The following is a 22,908-nucleotide window of genomic DNA, read 5'->3' as shown; positions in this document are numbered from 1 at the left end:
GCAAGGATAGGGACAGTCAGATACCAGATCCCTACATGATGTAGGTATTACCACCAAAGTTACTTATGACAATCTGGAGGTTCCACGTCGAACTAATCGCAACAAGGACTGGGTGGACGCCATTTGAGAGGAGTATCTCCAAGCCTCAATGAGGAAAAGTAGTTGCAAAGTCACGATCTGCACAGTGCGTTCATATCGGTCAGCCCGATAGGTCGTTTCTTTGGTCGGAATATTTAGAGCCCCCAACACAACGGTGCACAGTTTAAACCCCCCAGAGGTTAGTCCCTCGAGTGGATTGGTGCTTGGGTGAAAAGTTATAAGCATCAATATTGGCGTGTGACGTATCTCTCGCTCCCACCTCATTACAAGATCCCGGACTTTCTACATGATCCACTGCAAAAGACATAGATGCCAAGCAGATGGGACGCGCATTCACGTTTTATATATATCTGCCAGTCCCCCCCTCCCCAAATTACCTGAGGTTATCCCCCTCGGGGAATCATTCATTACATGATGTTGCCTAGATCAGGAGCTGCGATTCAAAAGTGAGCCACCCAAGAGCCGCGGACTGAAACCTGCTAGGTAGGTCCCACCGATGAGAATGAGGTTATCGGGGCTCCCGTCGTCGATTTCTTGGCTTCGATCATCACTGCACCAGTATGATTTGGACATCTCGCCGACGGCTCATTCTTTCTCTGGCCGCTTCACAATCGCCGTATTTTTCATCTCTTGCTATGCTTGTCTAGTGGGGGCGAAACTTCAGTTCCCAACAGCCCCTGCGGTGACTGACCATCGACGTCGTCCCTGCAATCGGTACACATCGATGGGGTTCGTTGAAAGTTTTACATACTCGACTTTGGCCCCCACGACAGCTCCACACGCCAAGTGTTAATCACCTGATCGATCAATCACCACGTAGTCTCGCCGCCACAGCGGCACATCTCGCCAGATCCGGTTAGCTCCAACTGTCTCTCCACGCTCAGGCTGAATGAGTCCGCAGCTCACAAACCTTCAACCCTCGTCACTCTCGAACAACCATAACCCCACGGTACCCCCAGCGGCCCATCCAACTCAGAATGGACACCCTGACATCAAGAAACTCAGCTTTGTCGCCAGGGACCTGCAGTACACGCCCTTCAGTGACGACCATCGCTTCCTTTTCTCGTATGGCAGGCACCTGCTCTGAACCCCCCTCCCTATCTCGTTACTCCACAATTTGAGCGTGATCTTGGGTCCTCGAGTATTCTGGTTGGACACGACAGTAGAAAATGCCAGGGGTCCCATCGGGCAAGGCGTGTGAGGCGTGCCGGAGGCAGAAAAAGAAGGTACCGCAATCCACCCTCACCCCAGATCGGCATCTGGTCTCGGCCCGTTCAGTGATTGACATGCGTGGCTGCTCAGTGTGACGAGAAACAGCCCTCTTGCGGCCGCTGTCTCCGCTTGAAGATCAAATGCGAAGGCTCAGGCCAGCGACGCTACAAGTTCCAGCAGGAAAATCAATTCGTCAAGAAGTTTCAGACCCATCATCAAGCAAAACCGTTGCCATCAGCCACCCACTCGGACTTGACGCCTTTCAATGGTGCTCTCGGCTCGCATGATCGCTCTAGTCCCGGGTATTTCATTCCAGGAGACTTGACGAATAGCACTGCCAAATTGGCCAGTGCTTTCCTCAAGACAGTTGACTATTCCACCGACTTTCGGTGGAACCTTGCCTGGAGCTTTGGCCTCTTTATGCAGGACATTCCTCGCCGACTTGGAACGAACGATGCATTGGACCGTGCGGCAGAAGCCGTAGCGAGCGCACACGCCGATCTTTGTAATCACCTGCATGGAACTGTGCGGACTTTGACCAAATATACGGCTGCACTGCGCACGCTCCGAGTTTATCTGGATGATCCGGTCCATGCGCACGAGTCCAACACGTTCGCAGCAGTGATGCTTCTTCTTGTCTGTCACACATTGATTGGTGCTCATAATAGCCTGCATTGGTCTGGGCACGCACAGGGTGCGATTCAGATCCTCAAGGCTCGGAAGAACTTTGGCCCTCGTGACGACTTTGAGGCGAAAATGCAGTTGTGCTTGTCAGGGACGGTGGTGAGTACAACATAAACATCCCCCTTCCCCCCTCCAAGACAATGTTGTCTTGCACGGTCTTTTTCATGTGTTGTGCATGTGCGACTTGCCTTTGGGGAGACCCACTTTTGACCCTTGGTTCGCCCGACGCTAATCAGCATGCGCTCTAGCTATTTGAAGGGATCTTCAACAGAAATATTGAGCTCTGCCAAGAAGAATGGGATACCCTCATCACCATCAAGTATGACGTAAACAAAGCCGAAGGGCGCTTACTCTTGAACCTCTCTCGAGTTCCCGACCTCATGCGTCGAGCCAAAGTCCTTCTTCGTACCGGACTCGACACCACTGGCGTCCTTGACGAACTATGGGCCATGTATCTCACCTGCAAACTCGACGTTGACCATCTCAAACAAGCTCGAATCACAAAGGATCTTTCGGTGATTCAAGGCCTCCCACCTGGCCCCCGCAAGACCTGGATCGAACGTCTTCTCCTCGTGCACAATGATCGTGTCTACGGCCTCGGCATCGTTATCTCCCTCTTATTCAACTGCATGCTGCAGTCCCTCGACGTGCACTCCGCCTCTCTCCAAGCCGATGCTTACAAATACGTCGAGGAACTCCTTGTCCTTAATGACGAATCAGAATGCTTGCGTCCCGTTGGTTCGGGATATATGATCCTTTGCCTGAGCGTGGCGTGGGTGGCTACTACTGACCCTTTGCAGCGCAAAACTTTGAAGCAATGGCTATATGAGTACCAGCACGATTTCAATTTCTCGCAGCAGAGCTCTTTGTTGGATGATTTGAAGTTGAACTCGGATCATCTGAGATTGGGTGTTGAGGTGGACTGGCCAGCTCTTCATAAATCCTGGTCGAGCAGTTCGGCTTCGTCGAGCGTATAAGTGCGGGCTTTCCTTCCCCTTTTCCTTCCCCGTCCTCAACTTTTCATCACTTTCCTACACTTAGCATATTCATATTCAACGTGGGAGATACCTTTTGTTTCCTAATCCTTTTTTTCCCTGCCTTCTCTTAGGTTGGATATTCTGTTCAACTCTGTTTTTTTCAATACCACATGGATTCGAAATGTTTTTACCCCCCCCCGTTCAAGGACAAAAAGGCTTCAGCACGGAGTGGGTACAGACATGGTAATGAGCAATCTTGGTGGCGGGAAACTTTTTGTTTAACCAGAACTGCCTCCTTCCAAAAAGTATAAAGTTTAACGGTGAATGTCCATTCAGGGTAGCCGACTAGTCACACAATGCACCGTATTCATGAGTAAAATCATAGGTATCTACTCTGTTCAGACCCAAGTATGGAATGCCCAGCCAGAAAAGGCCCAAACGGTGATCAATCATAAGGATGTGCATGAAAACGGAATGCTTGGAGGCAAAACAGTCAGATAAAAGACGAGTGACTTGGAGACAAGGAAAAGTTCTAACGTTAGAAACACCCCCGACGCTATGCGGAAAGAGTAAGAGAGAAATGAGAGGGAATGCATGCAAAACAGACTATGTGGAGAGACCGCAAAATGAGAGAGCAAGGTACATGGTTGAAGGAACAATAGAAGGTTGGCTGGGTGGGAATAAGTGAGAATGGATGGAGACTCGAGAGTGCATCCTGTATAAAGAGCCGGAATAGCCCAAAGCGTGTAGCATAGGCTTCGGAACCTTGCAGATGGTGGGGAGAAAAGACCCGTGTGGCAAACTATACATTTGCTACCAAGTCAGAGGGATGTGTAATCCCGGCACCCAAAGCCAAAGAGCTGGGAAACCCGCAAATTTCCTCGAAGGTGAGAAAATCCTTGGCTTCTGCAACAAGAATCAAAGCCATCCTGCAAACGGTTGAAGGGAGAGTGTGATGTTGCAGTGGGAGAGAAGCGATGTTATATCAAAAGATGGACTGCACACAGTGATGCTTTTGAGGAAAAAGGATCGGAAACCTTTAGTGCCTGGTTCCCATCCCAGTCCCCGCCCCTGTCCCCCACATATCATCTTCGTCATCGTCATCGAGCTGACAATCATCTCCAAAAGACGAGTGGCCATAGCCGTAAGAGTTTGAGGTGTAGTGGTGGCTATTATCGTAGCCATGCTGTCCAGACCTTCCATTGGATTGATAATGGTCTTGTTGATCATCCTCGTAGTCGTACATGGAATCTCCATATCCAGAGTCCCCGTATTGCTGCTGCTGCTGGTACTGTTGTTGCTGGAGTTGTTGCTGTTGCTGTTGCTGCTGCTGCTATGCGCGGCAAAGGGCTGTCAGTAGTTGAACATCACACCTATCAGATATTAGGCTTGACTGACCTCCTGGTATCGTTGATACTGCTGGTACTCGTCAGGCTGATCCCGTGACTTTGATGACGACTTTTGCTGGGAGCTTGATGACGCGACCATGTGGGGATGCATTTGCTGCACTTTCTCCAAATACGAGTACATGAAGTTGCTCAGCAAGACTTGCGAGTAGAGGGCGCGACGAGGATTAGCAAGTTTAATGTGGGCCATCCGGTAGATTGCACGCTCCTCCAGCATCGTGAAACGAGTCCAAGGGTAGTCGATATCAGGTCGCAATTGACGAACGGGAGGCTCTGGGGAGAGGCCCCGGGATGAGTTCTTGCGGTGGTGGCTCTCTCCACTGTGCTTCTTGCGTCCACCGCCAAAAATTGACGAGAAAATACCATCCTTTTCTTTCTTGGAGTCACCGGATGTACGACGAACACCGTCTTTTCGCCGCTCTTCCTCCAGCTTTGGGTCGAGGCGATCTAGAACAAGACTTTCCCTGCCTTTGGGAATGCTTTCCGAGGCCGCTGGGACCTCGACCCGCACAGTGACGTGAGGCTTCTCGTTAGACTTTGACCTGTTTTTCTTGGCTTCACTCTCCTTTTCCTTCTTCTTCTCCTTCTCCTCGCTGCCTCTCAACCAGTGCCAGCTGGATTTTCGGCCCTCCGAATCTTTCTTGGATTTCTTGCCTTCCGACTTGCGGTCTTCGGATTTTCGGTCTTCTGGCGCTGTGGGAATGAATGAAAGACTGTCCGTTCTTGTGCTATTACCGGGTACCATCTGCGGTTGATTGGCGAGCTCATCAAGGCTATAGCTTGAATCTTTACCCGATTGCCGATTCAATGGAGGCCGCTTGGCAGGTGGAGAATCAAGCACAGGGGATGTTTTGCCGGAAGGAAGAGAAAAGGTGTCCCGATCTGGTGATAGGGGCGGCTGCACGACGGGACTCCGCGGTGTTGGACTGCTTTCAGGCGGAGGAGTCTCGATGATTGCGGGGATATTCTTTTCGGGCGAAGGGGTGACCAAGGTCGAACGGCCATTGGGTCTGACATTGGAATGCCTTTCTCGGGATTGAGGCCCCGGGTCGCTTGCAATTGAGTCGGAGCGACTGAAAGATGCATCATACTGCTCGATCTCTGGGCTACCCGTTGCCAAATCAAAGGTGGAGCTGATGGGCGAGCCTGGTGCAGCAGCTGGGCCGTGAGATGAAATCGACGGCGATCGCATTGCTCGCTCTGCGGCAGATGCCGGGTCGGTAGATGCCCGAGCCACTCCCTGGTCGGCTTGTTCGTTCAACGGTGAAGTGGGCGAGGGAGATCCCGTCTGTGCCGACTCCGAGAGCGCTCTTCCGACTCTCTTTGAATAAGGGACTTTTTCGCCTTTCTTCAGGCTCGCCTTTTTATATTGGGTCCTTGTGGATCGCCGCAGACTGTGGCCCGGTGGCGCGGGGGGTAGTATTGGCTGGTCCTCGTCGGCTGCAATGCTCATGTTCTGAAGCCCTCGCACCAACGGATCCCTGTCGTCACTTGTCTCGTCAACCAGAGTCTCCAATTCCTGCAGATTCGGACTTAACATAGCTCCCCGCCGACTGGACTGCGAGCGTTGTCGTTCCAATCGTTCTGCGCCGTCCCTGTATCCGTGTGAATCCTGGATCTGTCTGGATAACATAGACTTTTTCCGGCGAAGACCACCATCGGATCCATGGCCTTGGGCCGAGAGCGACGACGAGAATTCGCCTGACTTGCGCTTAATGATATCCGCCTTGCTTTCCAGAAAGCTCCTGAATTCCTTTGGCGCAAGCTCTGGGTGCAGGCTAGCCGGGACCCAAAACAGTCTTGACGCATCATTTTCATCGGCGGACGGTGACGGAGGTAGTGATGGAATTGCAAGATTGCCGCCGAAAGAAGGGAGATCGGGATCACCTGCCAGCGCGGCGTCCATAGACATTCGTCGAATAGCAGCCAGATTGTTCAGTTCCTGAACTACGGCGGCAGGATTCGATTCGTATTCAATATCGTTCAATGGGAAAGAAGCAGTCGCGGTTTCGGAGGGAGACCTTGGCGAATCGGGTGACCCTGTTTCGCTCTCTCGATCGAAAGACCGTTGGCCGACGAGAGGTGGTCGCAGGGTTCCATTCGTTTGCTTGAAATGCCCTTCGGTAGGTGACCGGTGTGTCGCTCTCGAAGGCGACAGCGAAGGTTCCAAGCCGGCATCCTGTCTTTGTACGGTCGTGATGGACTCGCTGGACGGTGATGTGATGTAGCTGAGCCTACGAGACTCCATCGGTTCGTAGTCATCGTCGTACATGTGACCGATCGCCTCAGTCACATGGTGGCTCGGATCGCTAATTGATAGATGTGTGACATGGCCTCGTCGTGTCGTGTGTCCTCCACTAGCCTCAGGGGCCCTTGCGGTAGCCTAAATGCAACCGAAATTCGATAAGCACAGTGCACAGCCAATGAAAATGCCACCTGCACCAGGTATTCCTGACGACAAGGAACTGGGATTCATTGAAAGCGCATCCTAGGATGTCTGAAATACGACTCCGACGGAGAGGGTGGATGTCCAAACAGGCACCGCATCCACGGCACCGCCGGAGTCTCGGCCCCCGTACACGGCCGGACAAGGAGAGTGTGAATTGATTGGAAAGAACTCACCTGCATGGGAACCAGCTATACAGTAATCAGAGGATAGCAAAACAACCCTGGGAGCCCAGTGGGCGGCGAAGCCTGGATGGAGCCGGAGAAGAACCAAATCAATGTGCTACGTTCCGATCAAGATGCACAATCATCGAAGCGGGGAGGGTTCACGGCGAGAAAGCGTTGTGGGACTTGAATGGAGGAGGTGCGGGCTATCCAGTAGCTATCGCTCTTGTTGGGTCATTTGTAGGATGCGAATGAGAAAATCTGACAGGCAAAGGGTGAAGCGACCAAGAAGAAAGATCATTCACACGTGTTCAAGGTGGGCGACCACAGGTTCTGCAAAAGTCGAAGCTGGGCTGAGGAGGGGGTGGAGGGACGCGGAGGTTTCGAATCCGTTGGAGAAACCGTCGGGCGGAGAGGAAGAGACCACGAGGTCACGACTGATGGCCAGAGCACCTGACGTGAAGGAGTGAGAGACAGCACGACTTCCTCACCACGTTCTTCTTTTCCTGGCACAGAGGTGAACGACCGGATGTGCAGAGTTAGGAATGAGAGAGAAGGCGCATGATGAACACCTGTTTCATTTTCGAAATTCCGCTTGGATGACTTGCACGAGGGCATCGGTGGCCTGCGGGCTCCACTTTTGGGCTCATGGAAAGCAGCCGCTCTGGTCGATAGCGCTTCCCAGAGCCATCGGCCAAACGTGATCGGTGCCTAGATAGTATTCTACACCAGACCCACGAGGTGGTCATGGACTAGGGCAAAAAGTTAAATCAAGGACCAACAGTAGAGAAGAGTCTAGGCCATGACTCGACTCCACGGCTGGCTTCTCGTGAAGAGGGCCGATCCCAATTGCAATCGACTGTCGAGGGTTCGGGTTCCACGGGGGCCAGATCGGAGCATAACCGAAGATCTACATGCGACCTTGTTTCGAGAGCGTTGGATGGGGCGTTCCGGTTTTGTTGTCCACTTTGTAAGATTCCAGCCGCTTGGGAAATGCCATGAAACTTCTGTGGACTCTACGAATGGTCAATTGAAACCAGCTTGTGAGACTGGGTAGTGGGTACATCTAGAGTCGGAAGTTTGAGGCACACCAATTGGACAGGAGGGATGTACACTGTACATGGTGACTTGGTACAAACTATCCGGCCGAGGTCTCTCCGCTCAACCACTCGCCAGGTCTCTGGCACGAATGTTCATCCCATCCTGCGGATTGCAGCTGAGCCGCCTACCACCTCATCAAAGGATCTGTCAATATGTACGCCCTGTAAATTGATCCATAAAAACAGGAAATGGGTTCCAGGGTGTACAAGGCTCAGGGATCACGAAAGGGAGACTGCAGACGACAGAAGTTCTTCTGCCTGAGATTCAAGGCTCGGAAGAGGAACAAGGATATCCCTATTCTACCTTACTCTGTCACGATCGCCAAGAGTCAAAAGCGCGGATGAATTTTGACATCTTTCACAAAGGCAGACATCAGGTGCCCCAATGATGAAAGACGGTGCACGCCACAGCGAGTTATCTGCCACTCCCTCCCTGATTGATCATACGGGCTGGCCACGGCCAAGCCCCTTGGTGAGAGGTCCTTGGTTGGAAAGGTCTAGCCTGAGAGCAAATCTCAGTGATTCAGGGCGAGAAGAGGCTTATCAGGTCTATTTTAGGAATTTCGTGGGAACAATGCAACAAGAGAGATGGAGGACCTGAATGACACGCTCAAAAGGCACCAAGCCGTCGAAGAAAGACCAATGACATCTGATCAAGGACGCAAGGGAATATGGTGACGACCCTTTGGCACAGGACTAAACGATATGAATACGAAGTTGGAAAAAGGTGGACGACATGAATCAAACGCCCCGACATGTTGAAGACAACCGATCAAATCCTTGGAAACTCAGGATGGAGTGGGGAATCAGGGTGGCATGGCCGATAACATCAGGGAAAAGTGGAAGAGACACCCGTGGGCAGATACGAATCACGCAACAGAAGATGAGGATGGAATGAGAACAAAAGCTGGCTAGGAGGCGTCGACGTAGTTACTGAGACATCAAGTTAATATAGATATCTTCCGGGGAGCAGTGGTCATACTGGAGAGTCGTCGCTTACCTAGGGAAGATGCCCACGCGATCACCAATCCGGCCCGTCCACCAATCCTCCGCTTTATCAGTGCGCTTCAAGATGGTAATAATCTCACCCTTCTTGAACCCAAGGTCGCCATCTTGATCAGCATCGAAAGTGTAAAGTGCCACTGCTTGATCGGATCGAAGAGCAGCGCCCTGGCCCGGCCTTTGGCCAAAGACGGGCTTGGGCGCCGTGGGACGGGAGGGGCGACTGTCTGAGTAGCTGTAATCATCATTCATGGGGGCCGTGTTGCTTCGACTTCGCCCGTAGTCTCCAATTGACTCATTCGAAAACCCACGGGTGGTCGCGGAACGAGACATGCCCCCGACTGGGCGGTCATACACGTCGTCATTCCATGAGGTGTTCGCACGCCGGGGCTTGTCGCGGTATTCATAGCCACCAGCATCGTCAAATGTACTCGCGCGGCTGCGGTTACTGCGTGTTCCCTGGCCATAAGCGTCACCTCTCCGACCCTCCCAGACCACATCATCATGACGGTCGTCGTAGAGCGGCATATCGTTGTACATGGAGTCTCCAGCACCGCGAGCGTTACCCTGGAAAGCCCGAGAGTTGAGCACTCGCATCAATGCGTCCGTGGATGGGGGTGGTCGCACACTCCCGCTGAGCAATTGCGCAGCGCTCACGCGACTTTGATACATCTTCTCATTGGCATCCTTACGCTCCACAAGCATGCTACCCTCGAGACTGACACCCGCGAAAAGACCCTTGGTCTTGGAATATGAGAAGACCGCCGCGACACCCTTTGTACTGGCTGCGCCCGCGGCCTCGGCATTACGCCCAACAGGACCGGCCGCCAGAGAGACATTCCCACCTAGCGTAAGTGTTCCGAATTGCGAGAATGCGCGGACCGCCGACGCATCGTTCAAGATGAAGACAAAGTCCGTCAGCTCAAAACCAATCTGGCCACCGACACCGGCACCGGCAGTGACAATAGCGGATGGAGCGGACCAGGTGCCATCGCCGAGACGAGCGACAACAATACCGGACCCAAATCGACCAGAGCCGATGAAACCGGCTTTGAGGACTGTGAGAATCGCGAGACCCTGTCGGGAACGGAGAACGTCAGCCAAGTGAGACCTTCCACCATCGTCACCACCCCGCGCGAAAGCTGTGAAATCTGCTCACCTTGGCACCAGCTAGAATCTCTGGTGGGATGACCTTGTCGGGGCCAAAGGCTTGTCTGGGGTCCACGAAGGAGGTCAGAATCTTGCTCGCCTTTTTACATTCGCCTGTTCACGTGAAGAAAGTTGCGGGTTAGCCGGAGGCGCCGTGCGACAATTGCGGGGAAGCACACATTCGGGGAGCGAGATGACACGTACTGCTCAAAGAAGATGGCAGCGGGTTATGAATTCCCATCGGCATTGTGACTGTTCGCTTCGCGAAGAGGTCTAATGGCGAGGAATGAGGTAGGGAGTTGGGGAGGCAAAAGAGGGGAAGCTGAAGAGGCTGATGCTACCAAGACAAGTGCGGGCAGACCGGAGTTTCAGTGGAAGTGGTCGGGCAGTTAGTCAGATGGGGCGCGGATCAACAGCCATCCACCGTCAAGTGGGCCTGCCCGGTAACGGTTGGCGCGGCATGGTTCGTACCCAGCGCTGCCGGCAAAGGATTTGACGCATTCAAAGAGCCGAGCGTTTAGAGGTCAGTCATAATATCAAAGGACCACTGAGTCTTCGGCTTGCATAGACATCTACGGTATGGAGTCAGGCCATCCTCGGGATTCTCATCCCTCGTCCACCACCATCATCCATTTCATACAATCCGACTCATTAACACGAAATTCACGTGGCCATGGAGCTTCCGGGTACACGCATTTCATTCGCAGCTGAATCATAGATCCCTGTAGAATTCGGCTACTAGCCACATTATGCACAGCCAATATAAGACCCTGGCCCTACAGTTGTTTGATTCCATGCCCAGTCCATGATTCGAACTACGCCAAAAGAGTCATTAACCAGAATATGGTCGCTTTCATTCTTTGTGTGCACGAAGGAGAGCTCGTTGTCCGACGGCACGTCCTCCAAGAGGGGACCGTCTATTCTGATGGAGTCGGTAGACGTCCACTGAAAAACATGAATGAATCCCTCGCCCTTGGCTTTGACTGCGAGGCAGGACCCGTGCATAGCTAATGTTCCCTCTCGAGAAGAAGAGAATCGTCCAAGTGGTCTCTTTCCTACTTAGAATGTCAATTGCCTGGTGAGCCCATGGGTGACTATCGTATCGTCCGCCACAAAGACAAGTGAAAGTTCTGTTCAGAAGTAAAATAGTAATTTGGGGTCACATACAATAGGATCTGTGACCGAGAAACTAACAAGTGGTTGACCGTACTTCTATCCCCATTTCCTTGTGATGGGAAGAGGCGAGCTCAAGGGTGCTCGCTGTGGGCATGGAACAGAGAGGATTTCCGGAGCAAGAACACATACAGGCAAGCCTTCACGGCCAAAGTTTGGCTAAACGTCGTTCTGGGAGCACTAGACCCTACCTAGAATCTGTACACTTGGTGGGAATGTGCATTCAGCAAGGAAAAACTAGTCGGGACTAGACTCTCGAAAGACACGAGATTAGATCCCGTGTCAAGGAAGAAGTAGTCTGTGACCTTTTCTCTCAGCTAGCTGCTGCTATTGTGTAAAACGGAGCTGATAAGCAGCTGCTCTGAATCACTGCGCAAAGCTGTGACGCACATGACAGCCTTCAGAACCTTAGTAGCATGTGAGTGACGGTAATCCTGGACAACTAAGGTAGGTGACTACCTTACTCTTGGTAGTATATCGAGAAGTCCTCGCAAGCTACCATATGTACAAATAACAGAAACGGTAGGAATAATGGCGGCGCTTATACGAATAGCAATCGGTATTCCTAAAACACACCCTGAAGCAAATAGTGAAGCTCATCCCGCTGCAGTTCCCGATATTTCTTGATTCACTTTACTAAAGTTGCCGATTCAAGAAGTCCAAAGGGGCGTCGGAGTCGCTGCGTTCAGATAGAAGATTATCCTCGCAGCTTATAAGCTCGGCTTGAAACCATGTGATTGTCGGTAGGTCTTGAGAACCAATAAGTTCCATCATGGTACATATCATGACGCTACCAATCCCATACAAAATCAATGTGCTTTATTCGATATTGATAGAATCTCCGAGAGGAGATGATCCAGGGCTAGGCACTGCACAGCTGCCTTGGTGCCTGACTAGGAGCGCGGAAATGTGAGGTCATGGAAGACTCAGGGACCTGGGACCCACACTTCGACTTGGCACCGACAACCCGCGACCACGTCCATTAGCTTGCGAAGTCGGCATTGTCAGTGCCGGGCATGTCGCTGTTATTTGACTATCAACCTTAGCCCTCTCGGATATCGCCGACTCGGTGGCTCTGCTGTGGTCATGTCAATGTTGTAGCAGGCAGCACCAACAGAACAACTTAGCCATGTCGACCGGTAAGATCCATCTGCATGGTGCTCACTGGGAATATCAGCTAAACCCTCGCAGTTCGCATCTGCGTCTGCGGCGACGAAGGCACAGGCAAATCTAGCCTGATCACCTCTCTCGTGAAAGGTGTCTTCGTCACGAATAAAATTCAGCCCGTGCTTCCTCAAATTACGATCCCGCCAACCATCGGAACTCCTGAAAACGTTACCACCACCACTGTCGTCGACACATCGGCCGTGCCACAAGAACGTAATAACCTGGCGCGGGAGATTCGCAAGTCTAATGTGATCCTCCTGGTCTACTCTGATCACTACAGTTATGAACGCGTGGCGTTGTTCTGGCTTCCATACTTCAGGTCGCTGGGGGTCAACGTCCCCGTGGTTCTATGCGCAAACAAATCGGACCTCGCAGGCGAGCAAAGTGAGGCGCAAGTCATAGAAGAGGAGATGTTGCCCCTAATGGCAGAGTTCAAGGAGATTGACTCATGCATTCGGACAAGCGCCAGAGAACACCGAAACGTCAACGAGGCTTTCTTCGTCTGCCAGAAAGCTGTCACCCACCCGATCGCACCCTTGTTTGATTCAAAAGAAGCCGCCCTCAAACCAGCTGCTGTCTCCGCCTTACAACGCATCTTCTACTTGAGTGATAAGGACCGAGACGGATACCTATCGGACAAAGAAATTGGAGATTTCCAAACACGCTGTTTTGGAAAGCCATTGAGTGAGGAGGACTTGGCACACATCAAAGAGACAATTCAAAAAGGCTTTCCTGAATCTGTGACCGATTCTGGTATTGACTGCCGCGGTTTCATTTATCTGAACAAACTCTACGCCGAAAAGGGTCGCCATGAGACAGTCTGGATCATCCTCCGAGCCTTCCAGTACACCGATAATCTTTCCCTGCAAGAAAATTTCCTCCACCCACGATTTGAAGTCCCCCCTTATGCGTCAGCTGAGTTGTCTCCAGAAGGATACCGTTTCTTCGTCAACCTCTTCCTGCTATCGGACAAGGACAACGACGGCGGCTTGAATAGTGCCGAATTGGAATCTCTCTTTGCCCCCACACCGGGTATACCCGCGTCATGGGCCGATGGCTCATTCCCATCCTCCACTGTTCGCAATGAAGCAGGGCATGTTACTTTACAAGGGTGGCTTGCCCAGTGGAGTATGACAACATTCATGTCCCCGAAGACCACATTGGAATATCTTGCCTACCTAGGGTTTGAATCCGCTGACCGAAGCAACCCTTCCACCACCGCCGCTTTGAAAGTGACAAGGCCTCGCAAGCGGCGGCGGCGCCCGGGTCGGGTCGGCCGTAATGTTGTCCAGTGTCATGTCCTCGGCGCCCCTGGGTCGGGCAAGTCTGCATTACTGGATGCGCTGCTCTCACGAGGATTTAGCACGACCTATCATCCAACTATTCAACCTCGCACCGCTGTCAACACTGTCGAGCTTCCTGGAGGCAGGCAGTGCTACTTGATCATGGATGAGCTGGGAGAACTGGAACCAGCCTTGCTTGAGAATCAAACCAAACTCCTGGACCAATGCGACGTGGTCGCTTATACCTACGATTCCTCTGACCCGGATTCGTTTGCATACATCCCCGCCTTGCGTGCAAAATACCCTCATCTCGAAGAACTCCCGAGTGTCTTTATTGCTCTCAAGGCAGACTTGGATCGGACCACGCAGCGGGCCGAATACCAGCCTCACGAGTACACAGCCATGTTGAAGATGCCCAGTCCGCCCCTTCATGTAAGCGTCACCTGGTCCTCGATCCAAGAAGTATTTGTGCACATCGCCGAAGCTGCGATGGAGCCCAGCACAGCATTTCCACGCAGCGAGGAGGACGTTGAAGGGAAATGGATGTCGTGGGGGATCGCACTCGGCGCGGTGGTTTGCGCGGGAGCTGCAGCCGTAATGATCTGGCGCCGAGTCAGTGGCAGTGGGACTTGAGAGACAGCTTGCCAGTGTCATTTTCTGTAGAATCAATACCCGAAGATATTCTTAAATCCAGTTTCCTTATTCTCAGATCTCAAGTGGCTCACATTTACTTTTGCATCCTTGAGTTGTGGCAGAATGGAAAAGAGTCTCGTTCCATAGTGCAACGGTTCCTTTACCTTTCCAGAAGATGCCGTCAAGCTCGGTTCGCTCGGAGTCCGCCCGGCTTCCCCGCTGCTGGCCCAGGCACGAGACTTGCTTTCTCCGCTCGACTTACCCCAGACCACGCCTCGCAGATCGCAACACGTTCCGCAGCTCTCACCGTCGATTCTCGTCTGCGTCACTTGCCAGCGCACTTTCGCTGTTGTAAATATCGCTCTTCATTCAGCTCTCACATCCCTCTTCTGCTGTGCCTCTCAGTCCGCGGCCAACCTGCGCAATCTGGTGCAGCCAGTGAACCAATTTGCCCGCGCCCGAACACGGAGCGTCATCGTACATCACCTTTTCGCTGAGTCGGGATTCGACTGAATTGACGGGAGCTCAGTTGATAAGTTTTTTTTCGCCCAGTCATTTCTGTAATCAAGCCGGTCGATCACGGCGAGTGCACTACTCCGGAGACGGACGAGCGACTCGCATCTCAATACCCCGTCCGGTCTCTGTCCAAATCGAAAAGAACGCTAGGGAATTGCGACCATGTTGTAAGTCCTGTTTCATTTGAAGGGCACGTCATTTGCATCCCGAGATGATCGGAGCCCAAATGAGAGGTCATGCGACCGTTGGATTTACTCTCAATTGAGCGTCGGGGCAGACCGATTTGGGAGTTGCGCATTCTCAGGCTCATTCTGACGTGAACACGCCTGTTGCATCCCTACAATCGCTGACTCGGCAATATGAACAGCGTTTTACCACCACCTCCTCCGCGATACACCATCCCTGTCGCTTACGCGGCGGGTGCTGCCAATGGTATGGCGGTACCAGTTGTCGAGACGAATAATATCATCACCCATCCCGAGGGGGGATGTCCATTGCAAGTGGGAGAAGGTCAGTGCCGATAGGGGGTCTTGGTCTTCCAGGGAGCCTTCTTCGGAAATACCCTTTCTTCACACAAGTAGGCCGACTTATTGACTGGTTATATTATCTCTTCTACAGGCACTTACACCCTGAAAGATGACTTGCTTCTCGCAACGCCACCTCCTCATCCATCCGAGGCGCCAATCATCAACCCCAACCCATTGGCCACAGAGCCGTCACCACCTACGGCAGGTGTTAAGCTTTCTCTCGTGAGCCTTGACCCGCGAAGGAAGCCCCCGACATTTTTGAAATCGGGAATCACAGCTCCGCCCTTTGGCGATGGAAATGCGGCCCTTGCAGCCCCCGCAGGACCAGCAAAGGATGCCAACAAACGGCGGAAACCGAAGAACAACATCATCAAGAGTAGTTCATCCTTTGTATCCAGAGTGATCACGAACGAAACCTCGGCGAAGCGCCTCAACGATCGCGACCCGACTGGTGTCTTCGCGTTTGCTAACATCAATCGAGCCTTCCAGTGGCTCGATCTCCACTCTGCGCAGAAGGAAGAACACTTGACCAAAGTTCTTTTCACAAAAGCGCACATGATCTGCCACGACGTTAATGAAGTGACCAAGACTTCGTCACACCTCGATATCGTCATGGGCTCCTCGGCGGGCGACATCATCTGGTACGAACCGATGTCGCAGAAATATGCTCGTATTAACAAGAATGGCGTCATCAATAACTCCCCGGTCACGAATATCAAGTGGCTACCTGGCTCTGAGAATTTGTTTCTAGCGTCTCATGCCAATGGCGGGCTAGTTATTTACGACAAGGAGAAGGAAGACGCCTTGTTTACCCCTGAGCACATTTTGTCTTCCGAGGCCAGTCATGTTCGAATGCCTTTGGAGATCCTGAAATCCGTCAATTCCAAAAACCAGAAGACCAACCCGGTCTCCTTCTGGAAATTGGCCAATCAGCGAATCTCACACTTCGCCTTTTCACCAGACCACAGGCATCTAGCAGTCGTTCTAGATGACGGCTCGCTGCGACTCCTGGATTATTTGAAAGAAGAGTATGCTCCGCTGCCTTAGTGTAATGTTGGTTTATTCGCTGACATAGACCAGCGTATTGGATGTCTTTCGTAGCTACTACGGTGGCTTGATATGTGTGTGCTGGTCCCCCGACGGAAAGTACATCGTGACCGGAGGCCAGGACGACTTGGTCACAATCTGGTCTTTCCCTGAGCGACGCATCGTTGCACGATGTCAGGGCCATAACTCATGGGTCTCGGCGGTAGCTTTCGATCCCTGGCGCTGCGACCAAAAGACCTACCGATTCGGTAGCGTTGGAGACGATTGTCGGCTACTGTTGTGGGATTTTAGTGTCGGCATGCTCCATCGACCTCGTGCCGTGAGCTTTCTCTTGCCCGCTACGCTCCGTCACATGGGCTAACCGCTATTTTTATCTAGCATCATCAACATTCTGCTCGACATCGCAGCAGTATCGTTGTGCCAAGCACTCAGACCTCGAATCGTCACCGAGCGGACAGTGGTGCGAATCGCGTTAGGTCCGATTCTGGACTGACGGAGAAATTTGAAGACGATCCAGATCCCCTGGCTAGTCACCCAGTTGAACCTCGGTCTCGGACGGCGCTCTTACCTCCAATTATGGTGAGTTTTTTTTTCCCGACTGGTTGACGATGTGTGCCGAAACTGACAGTGACTTCAGTCCAAAGTTGTTGGTGAAGACCCTGTCTGCTGGCTTGGTTTTCAAGATGATTGTATTATGACCTCTTCCTTAGAAGGTACGTGATGCGTGGTCGGGGACTAGAAACAAAGGAGAAAGCACCCAAGAAGGAAAAGTCAACGCTAACATCATACCCTCAGGACATATCCGAACTTGGGAACGACCCAGAGATAGTATCATTAAAGATCACCGTCTTTGACTTAGGTAGGGTGCGGCGGATAAATCTTACGGTGGTTACGATGGAGGCTTTTTTTAGTTTATTCCAGATACCCATGAAATTAAGCAACTGCAATACCCCCGGTCTTTTGATACATGTTCCGATCAGTGGCTCGGACTAGATTCATATATGCTCCGCTAACGACCAAGAGGGTCATTCTATAACTTTGAGACTGCAGCCGTTTGGCTGTCAAACTCGGTGGTGCACATCAAGAATGTGTCGCGAAGTGCCTACTCAAGTTAGCCTCGACACGGTCATTATGGACGCAACCAGGACGCAAGCATGAACAGACGGGCCACTTACCGATAGCCGATACTTCTCATTAATTTCTTGATAATCATCTCCGGCCAGCATGTCACAGAAATGACGAATCGATGGGTAGTGCACGATGGAGATCTCGTTCCACCATTCCTGCTGTGGTCGGTCTGGGGAACCCCGGGAATCCTCCTTCTGTCCTTTACCTGGGGGCACGACGTTGCCCACCAACTTGGCATCTCCACCACGCTTTCCTGCGACGGGGATGAAAGCTTGCCCATACTTGAAATAGCTCCCCTTGCCACCAGGGTGATGGAAATGCAAGAGATTGAGCATCGTGACCGGGCCGGAGTGTGTCTTTGTAAGCTCCGTCATGAATTCCAGAAGCTGAGGTGAGACTTCCAGATTCTGCGAGGAATCCTTGCTTCCTTCGCGGAGAACCTTGTCTAGTGACCCGGTGAGGGGGATACTGGAGGCCTTTTGCTTGAGCTGCGCATCGCGAGTGGGATAGCTTGTGATAAGCTTGGAGGGAATGCCGGCCGTGACTTTGTACTCGGCGGTGATGTTGGAACGGAGAGCAGCTGGAATTGGGTCTTGAGTTTCCTCGGGTTGGTTTTTCGTTAAGAGAACGAGCAGATCCCAGGCTGTTTGGGCCAAGGTGCTCTGGTCAAGGATTGTCGGGTGGATCACAACGTGGCGTGGGCGCGACGCCACAACCACTTTAATGTCGGGGTATTGTTTGAGTTGATGGAGGAACGATTCAGAATCAGTGGACTTGGCAAGCGCCAGGAGATGAAGCGTTGCTACAGGCATTTTGATACAGAGGTTTTTTTCCCCCTCTTGCCTCTTTTAATGTCCGCAACGGTGCTGGAAGGGGCGGATACGTTGAGTTGATTGCACCAAAAGGTATGTGCTTTGGCAGTTAACAAGTATTTAACTCCGACCAGGTTGGGGTTCCTGTGCGGAGAAGCTTTGGGGGTTGCGAGATGGACCGAGGTTCAAGCATGGCGGGTGACGCAGCGGCTATTAGCTGCTGCCAATTCTAGCTAGTATCACTGAAGGTCATTTACGAGTTCGGCATGATGGAGATTTGGAGAAGTGAAGAGTACATCAAGATGCCCACGACCGGTAATTCAGACAATTTGGAAAAACTGATGCAGAGCGGCGAAGATTGGGAGTTATGTCATCTTTGGCGTGATTGATGCTTGCGTGTAACCCGAAAGAGCGGAAGGAGGGGCAAAGATGGTCCACTGTGACCTAGCTACACCTCTAACGGGTGGCATCTGCCGGCCTTGAAAACATGCAGATTCCGGCTGCATATAATGCTACGCAGTATGAAAACCATGCGTGAGTCGAACCCCATACATATTGCTGTAGTCAATTTTCAATACATACTACTCTAAAGTCTTACAAACCCACTCATCTCCTTGCAGTTCCCTAGCAGAGCTACGGTTGGCTGGCTCCCATTGTAACATCTTCTGCATGAGGCGCAAAAAGCTCGCCTTGTCTTGTCCTTGGAGTGTTGTTTCCCTCCTCTCAAGTGGAATCCGACCTTCTGACGGAACTTTGACCCGCAATTCATCTATAAAGTCGGACATATTGAGCGGATAATGGAAGTGTAGGGGCAATGGCTTACCTTCAACAGAAAAAACTTATGACTTAGCTTTCCTCGGGTAAGGAGACTGGGCGGGGGAGGCCCAAGCAACTTTTATCATCTCAGCGAGGTGGGCTCGACTTCGATAAGTCCGAGATTCTGGATCAAAGCCAGTAAATAAGGACTCGCCCTCAAAGATGTTCCAAATCTGCAAGGCAATATCTCAGAAATTTGCGGCCAGGGTTCATCACGCTTATTGTCATACCATGCATCCCACATTCCAAATATCGACGCTATACGTCCAGGGGACCTCCAGAATCACCTCTGGGGCTCGATAAATATTAGACTGAATATCTTCTGTGTGCTCTTCGCCGCCAGGGACGGTGGAGCCAAAGTCACATAGGACTGGAGTACTCCAATTTCTGGGCACTCTCAGCTCCCGAGACACGTATATTGTTCTTCCTTCTAACTCTTTCCTTAGACAAGGGGGTTGGGGCTCATTTTCCTCAAATTCACTGAAAACTGAATCATCGGCGATGCCGAACATGATATTGTCGGCCTTGATGTCTGATGGGACACATCAGTAAGTAGAAGAAATAAAGAAAAAAGAGCACAGAGTCAGAATATATACCGGTATGTATAATCTGGTATTCTGCATGCAGGTAGTCTAGCGCCAGAAACAGGCGCTTAAGCACAAATGCCAGGACCGGAGCAGGTAGCCTCTGCCCCGGGTTCCGGTGCAGAAAGGTCAACACGCTGTCCCATAATGGAGGATGCATGAGGCACCGATGTTTGTCCTCGGACCCACTGGCATTGAAGGAGTCCAGTAATGACCTAACAGCACTGTGACCTGGATGGCTCTTTGAGCCTCTCTCCATGCGTTTGTACATCTGGAGCTCGTCATCCAATTGCGGTCCCATGCATACAGACTTGATGAAGATCTTGAGGGCAACGTAACGACGATAGCTGTGATTCTGACGTATGAGAGAGTCAATCCAGAACGGTGATCTCCAAAGGGATCCTCACTTCATGTCCCTCGCAAGCCACACGGTGGAGCTGGCTCCAAATTCCAGCTTTCCTACAATCTGATAGCGATTCCGGAATATTTCTCCTATTCGAGCTGGGTAATACCGAGAAGCAATATAATCTGGCATTGTTTCTTCCTCAATGTTCTGGCTTAGAGGTATTCGGACGAAGTTCGGATTGGAGAAGTTGAGGGGCTTCCATGCCCTACCAAGCGCCAGTAGAGATCGTAGCAGCGATGCTAGTATTATCCGAAGCGATGAGGGAAAACTGATCGTATAAAGCTTCTCAAAATAGAAAAAGAACGAGAGCGACCCTATATCATGTGCTAGTGAAGCTGATGAGGAAGGTCAGATTACAAAAAACAGGAACATCTGATTGCATGGCGAGGGGGGAAAGTTAAGAAAAGGACATCAATCATATAATCGCGTGATCATCATTTTTTAGGTCTTATAATATAGACCTCCTCTCTACTTCATCCAGGTGTGTCTCTGGCATTGACAGTCTCTCCAAGGATCGAAACGCAGCCAGGCCAAGAAGATTTTTGTGCAGACTACCGCGACTTTACATACGCGAGTATTAAGGATCCGGTAAAGCTTGGAATCACCAAAATTCAGGGGACTGTATTCCTCCTGAGGCTATAGGTGGAATGCTACTCGTGTCTCGGGCTTGATTGTTGAGTCTTTGGAGGCAAAAGAGATGCATTCACTAAAACTATGGGAGCCTGATTGCTCATAATCGCTGCCGTCTCGCTTCAACAATCTGAATCTAGCTTTGTTAGTCACAAAAACGAGAGAGGTACAGGGCGCCTAAGGCATATTCTGACCCCGAGGTCACTCACAATTGTCCGCGTAGAACAAAGGCATTCACCAACACACCGAGCAACAAAATGAACTAACCGATTCAAAAAGCTCCATCTCCTTCATTGTGTGGAAATTAGCAAGTTCTTCCCTCATTGCCAGAGCCTTCGACAGATCCATGCTCTCAGTTGCAGTATCTTTCTTTTCAGCAGTACTCATCAAACTTGGTTGTTGAGGTGGCACAATTCGAGTCGAGCAAATTCGGTAGACCGGTTCTACCAAAGACACGGTCAGAAATCGGGCATGGCCGGGTTTGTTCATGTCCTGAAGTTGCAGAGGGCCAACTTGTCGTTGGAAAACGTTGGGGTACGAGATTATGCGGCCCGTGGGCATGTATATCCAACGGAATGGTGATTCCCAAGGACTCTCATCGACAAAAACACAGTTTTCACAAGTCTATCTGTTAGCGTAACTTATCATTATGCGTTGGGCCGACAATTTCTTCTCCGGTCCTTCCAGCTTTCCAATCCGCGTGCGAATGCGTGATCCCTGATTCAGAGTGCTCAAAGACGACGGGAATTCGTTTGCATATTTATGCAGGGCTGCGCGGCGGAGCCCCCGGCGAGACTCATAGTCTTCAGAGATTCTGCGAGATTTGACATATGACCAGCACACTTTATCTTGCGAATCGGCTTGTCAAACATACCCCTCCACCCGAATGCATATGTTTCTATATTCTTCTGGGTCCAATTCACACGATGCACCCTTTGTTATAACTTTCGACCGACCATAGACCATGGATCAATGGAAACAAAGAGAAATCTACCAGTTTCATCATCGCCGGCTCATCATTCGAGCGAAAGGCTTGCTGCGAGAAGAGCTCGAACAAGCTACCAAGTCGTGACCGCACGTTGAGGCTAATCGCCGTATCGGATTTGACAATTCCACTGGCCGTGGTAAAGACCACAAGACCACCATCTTGCCTGAAACGGCGGGCCTTGTTTCGGAGCTCTTTCAAGCACCAATCCCATGTTTTATCAGTGATGAGTGGTGATCAAGTTGTGGCTTGTGCGTGCCATTGAACGGCGATAGACTCGTCAAATATTGCGGTTTACCTGTCATATCGGTCAGTGATATTGTTAATCAGATCTAGCCTGGCTAGCTCCGTGGCCGTGAGAATATGACTGGTGTGATGATCTGTGGCACTGGCATAATGATCCCGGGGTACGAGCATATTGGTAGGAAGTCCAAGGAAACCGGGAACCTTGAGAGGGCTTGATTTATTACACAAACCAGCCTCAAGGACTTCAATCAGTAGTGTAAAACAAGATCAATCGAGAGTTATGAAGAGAGAAAGGAAAAGAGAAAACCAAGACATAGATATGGTCTCACAAATAATTGATGTTGTGCCGAAATGGTAACGGCCGCTACAAGCGGGTGACCCGCCTCGCCCAAAATGTGCATCTACATACGTTTATACTCTCCCTTTTTTAACCACACAAAGGAAATTTTACATTCGAGGAGGAGTTATGACTAGCTCAGCAGCCCTTTCAGCTAGCTGAGCCTGCCCAACGTCAATTGCCATGACCAGTGAATCCGCCTATTTCACTATGTTCACCAGCCAAACTTGCACCGCCAAGGTGTAGCGTAGCGGCTGGCAGGATTAGTTAGGCCTTGCCAAAGTAGATCCCGAGACACCGAGTATCCGCTAACACTTCCCTTTCTAAGTTTCGTAGTCAACAAGCACTGGGGCTATAATCGGCCGTCTATCAGTAAACT

The 22,908-nt window shown here is 51.3% G+C and overlaps 7 protein-coding genes across 7 annotated transcripts; 3 read left to right on the top strand and 4 right to left on the bottom strand.

Moving 5' to 3' along the window:
- Positions 1-1,268: 1,268 nt before the first annotated feature.
- On the top strand, positions 1,269-2,972 carry POX_a01039 (uncharacterized protein; the record flags this gene model as incomplete). The annotated part of the gene is made up of 3 exons (XM_050109969.1): positions 1,269-1,325; positions 1,402-2,094; positions 2,244-2,972. 3 exons carry the CDS (start codon positions 1,269-1,271, stop codon positions 2,970-2,972), a joined length of 1,479 nt encoding a protein of 492 aa, XP_049973737.1.
- Positions 2,973-4,011: 1,039 nt separating this feature from the next.
- Positions 4,012-6,650, bottom strand: POX_a01038 (uncharacterized protein; the record flags this gene model as incomplete). Its single annotated transcript, XM_050109968.1, has 2 exons — positions 4,012-4,305; positions 4,371-6,650. The coding sequence occupies 2 exons, from the start codon at positions 6,648-6,650 to the stop codon at positions 4,012-4,014; spliced, it is 2,574 nt and encodes an 857-aa protein (XP_049973736.1).
- Positions 6,651-8,999: 2,349 nt separating this feature from the next.
- On the bottom strand, positions 9,000-10,486 carry POX_a01037 (SH3 domain-containing protein; the record flags this gene model as incomplete). Its single annotated transcript, XM_050109967.1, has 4 exons — positions 9,000-9,021; positions 9,089-10,167; positions 10,250-10,353; positions 10,444-10,486. 4 exons carry the CDS (start codon positions 10,484-10,486, stop codon positions 9,000-9,002), a joined length of 1,248 nt encoding a protein of 415 aa, XP_049973735.1.
- A 2,055-nt stretch (positions 10,487-12,541) lies between these two features.
- POX_a01036 (Mitochondrial Rho GTPase 1) lies at positions 12,542-15,008 on the top strand (the record flags this gene model as incomplete). The annotated part of the gene is made up of 3 exons (XM_050109966.1): positions 12,542-12,551; positions 12,604-14,484; positions 14,668-15,008. The coding sequence occupies 3 exons, from the start codon at positions 12,542-12,544 to the stop codon at positions 15,006-15,008; spliced, it is 2,232 nt and encodes a 743-aa protein (XP_049973734.1).
- A 362-nt stretch (positions 15,009-15,370) lies between these two features.
- POX_a01035 (putative catabolite repression protein creC) lies at positions 15,371-17,439 on the top strand (the record flags this gene model as incomplete). The annotated part of the gene is made up of 6 exons (XM_050109965.1): positions 15,371-15,521; positions 15,630-16,566; positions 16,619-16,904; positions 16,964-17,164; positions 17,223-17,298; positions 17,381-17,439. 6 exons carry the CDS (start codon positions 15,371-15,373, stop codon positions 17,437-17,439), a joined length of 1,710 nt encoding a protein of 569 aa, XP_049973733.1.
- A 176-nt stretch (positions 17,440-17,615) lies between these two features.
- POX_a01034 (uncharacterized protein) lies at positions 17,616-18,525 on the bottom strand (the record flags this gene model as incomplete). The annotated part of the gene is made up of 2 exons (XM_050109964.1): positions 17,616-17,687; positions 17,761-18,525. The coding sequence occupies 2 exons, from the start codon at positions 18,523-18,525 to the stop codon at positions 17,616-17,618; spliced, it is 837 nt and encodes a 278-aa protein (XP_049973732.1).
- An 839-nt stretch (positions 18,526-19,364) lies between these two features.
- On the bottom strand, positions 19,365-20,460 carry POX_a01033 (uncharacterized protein; the record flags this gene model as incomplete). The annotated part of the gene is made up of 4 exons (XM_050109963.1): positions 19,365-19,514; positions 19,572-19,873; positions 19,938-20,272; positions 20,333-20,460. 4 exons carry the CDS (start codon positions 20,458-20,460, stop codon positions 19,365-19,367), a joined length of 915 nt encoding a protein of 304 aa, XP_049973731.1.
- Between the last annotated feature and the right edge of the window lie 2,448 nt (positions 20,461-22,908).

This window comes from Penicillium oxalicum, chromosome I, assembly GCF_001723175.1.
Source record: "Penicillium oxalicum strain HP7-1 chromosome I, whole genome shotgun sequence".
In the NCBI taxonomy this organism is placed as follows: Eukaryota; Fungi; Ascomycota; class Eurotiomycetes; order Eurotiales; family Aspergillaceae; genus Penicillium; species Penicillium oxalicum.
This window is presented reverse-complemented; position numbering and strand designations above follow the sequence as displayed.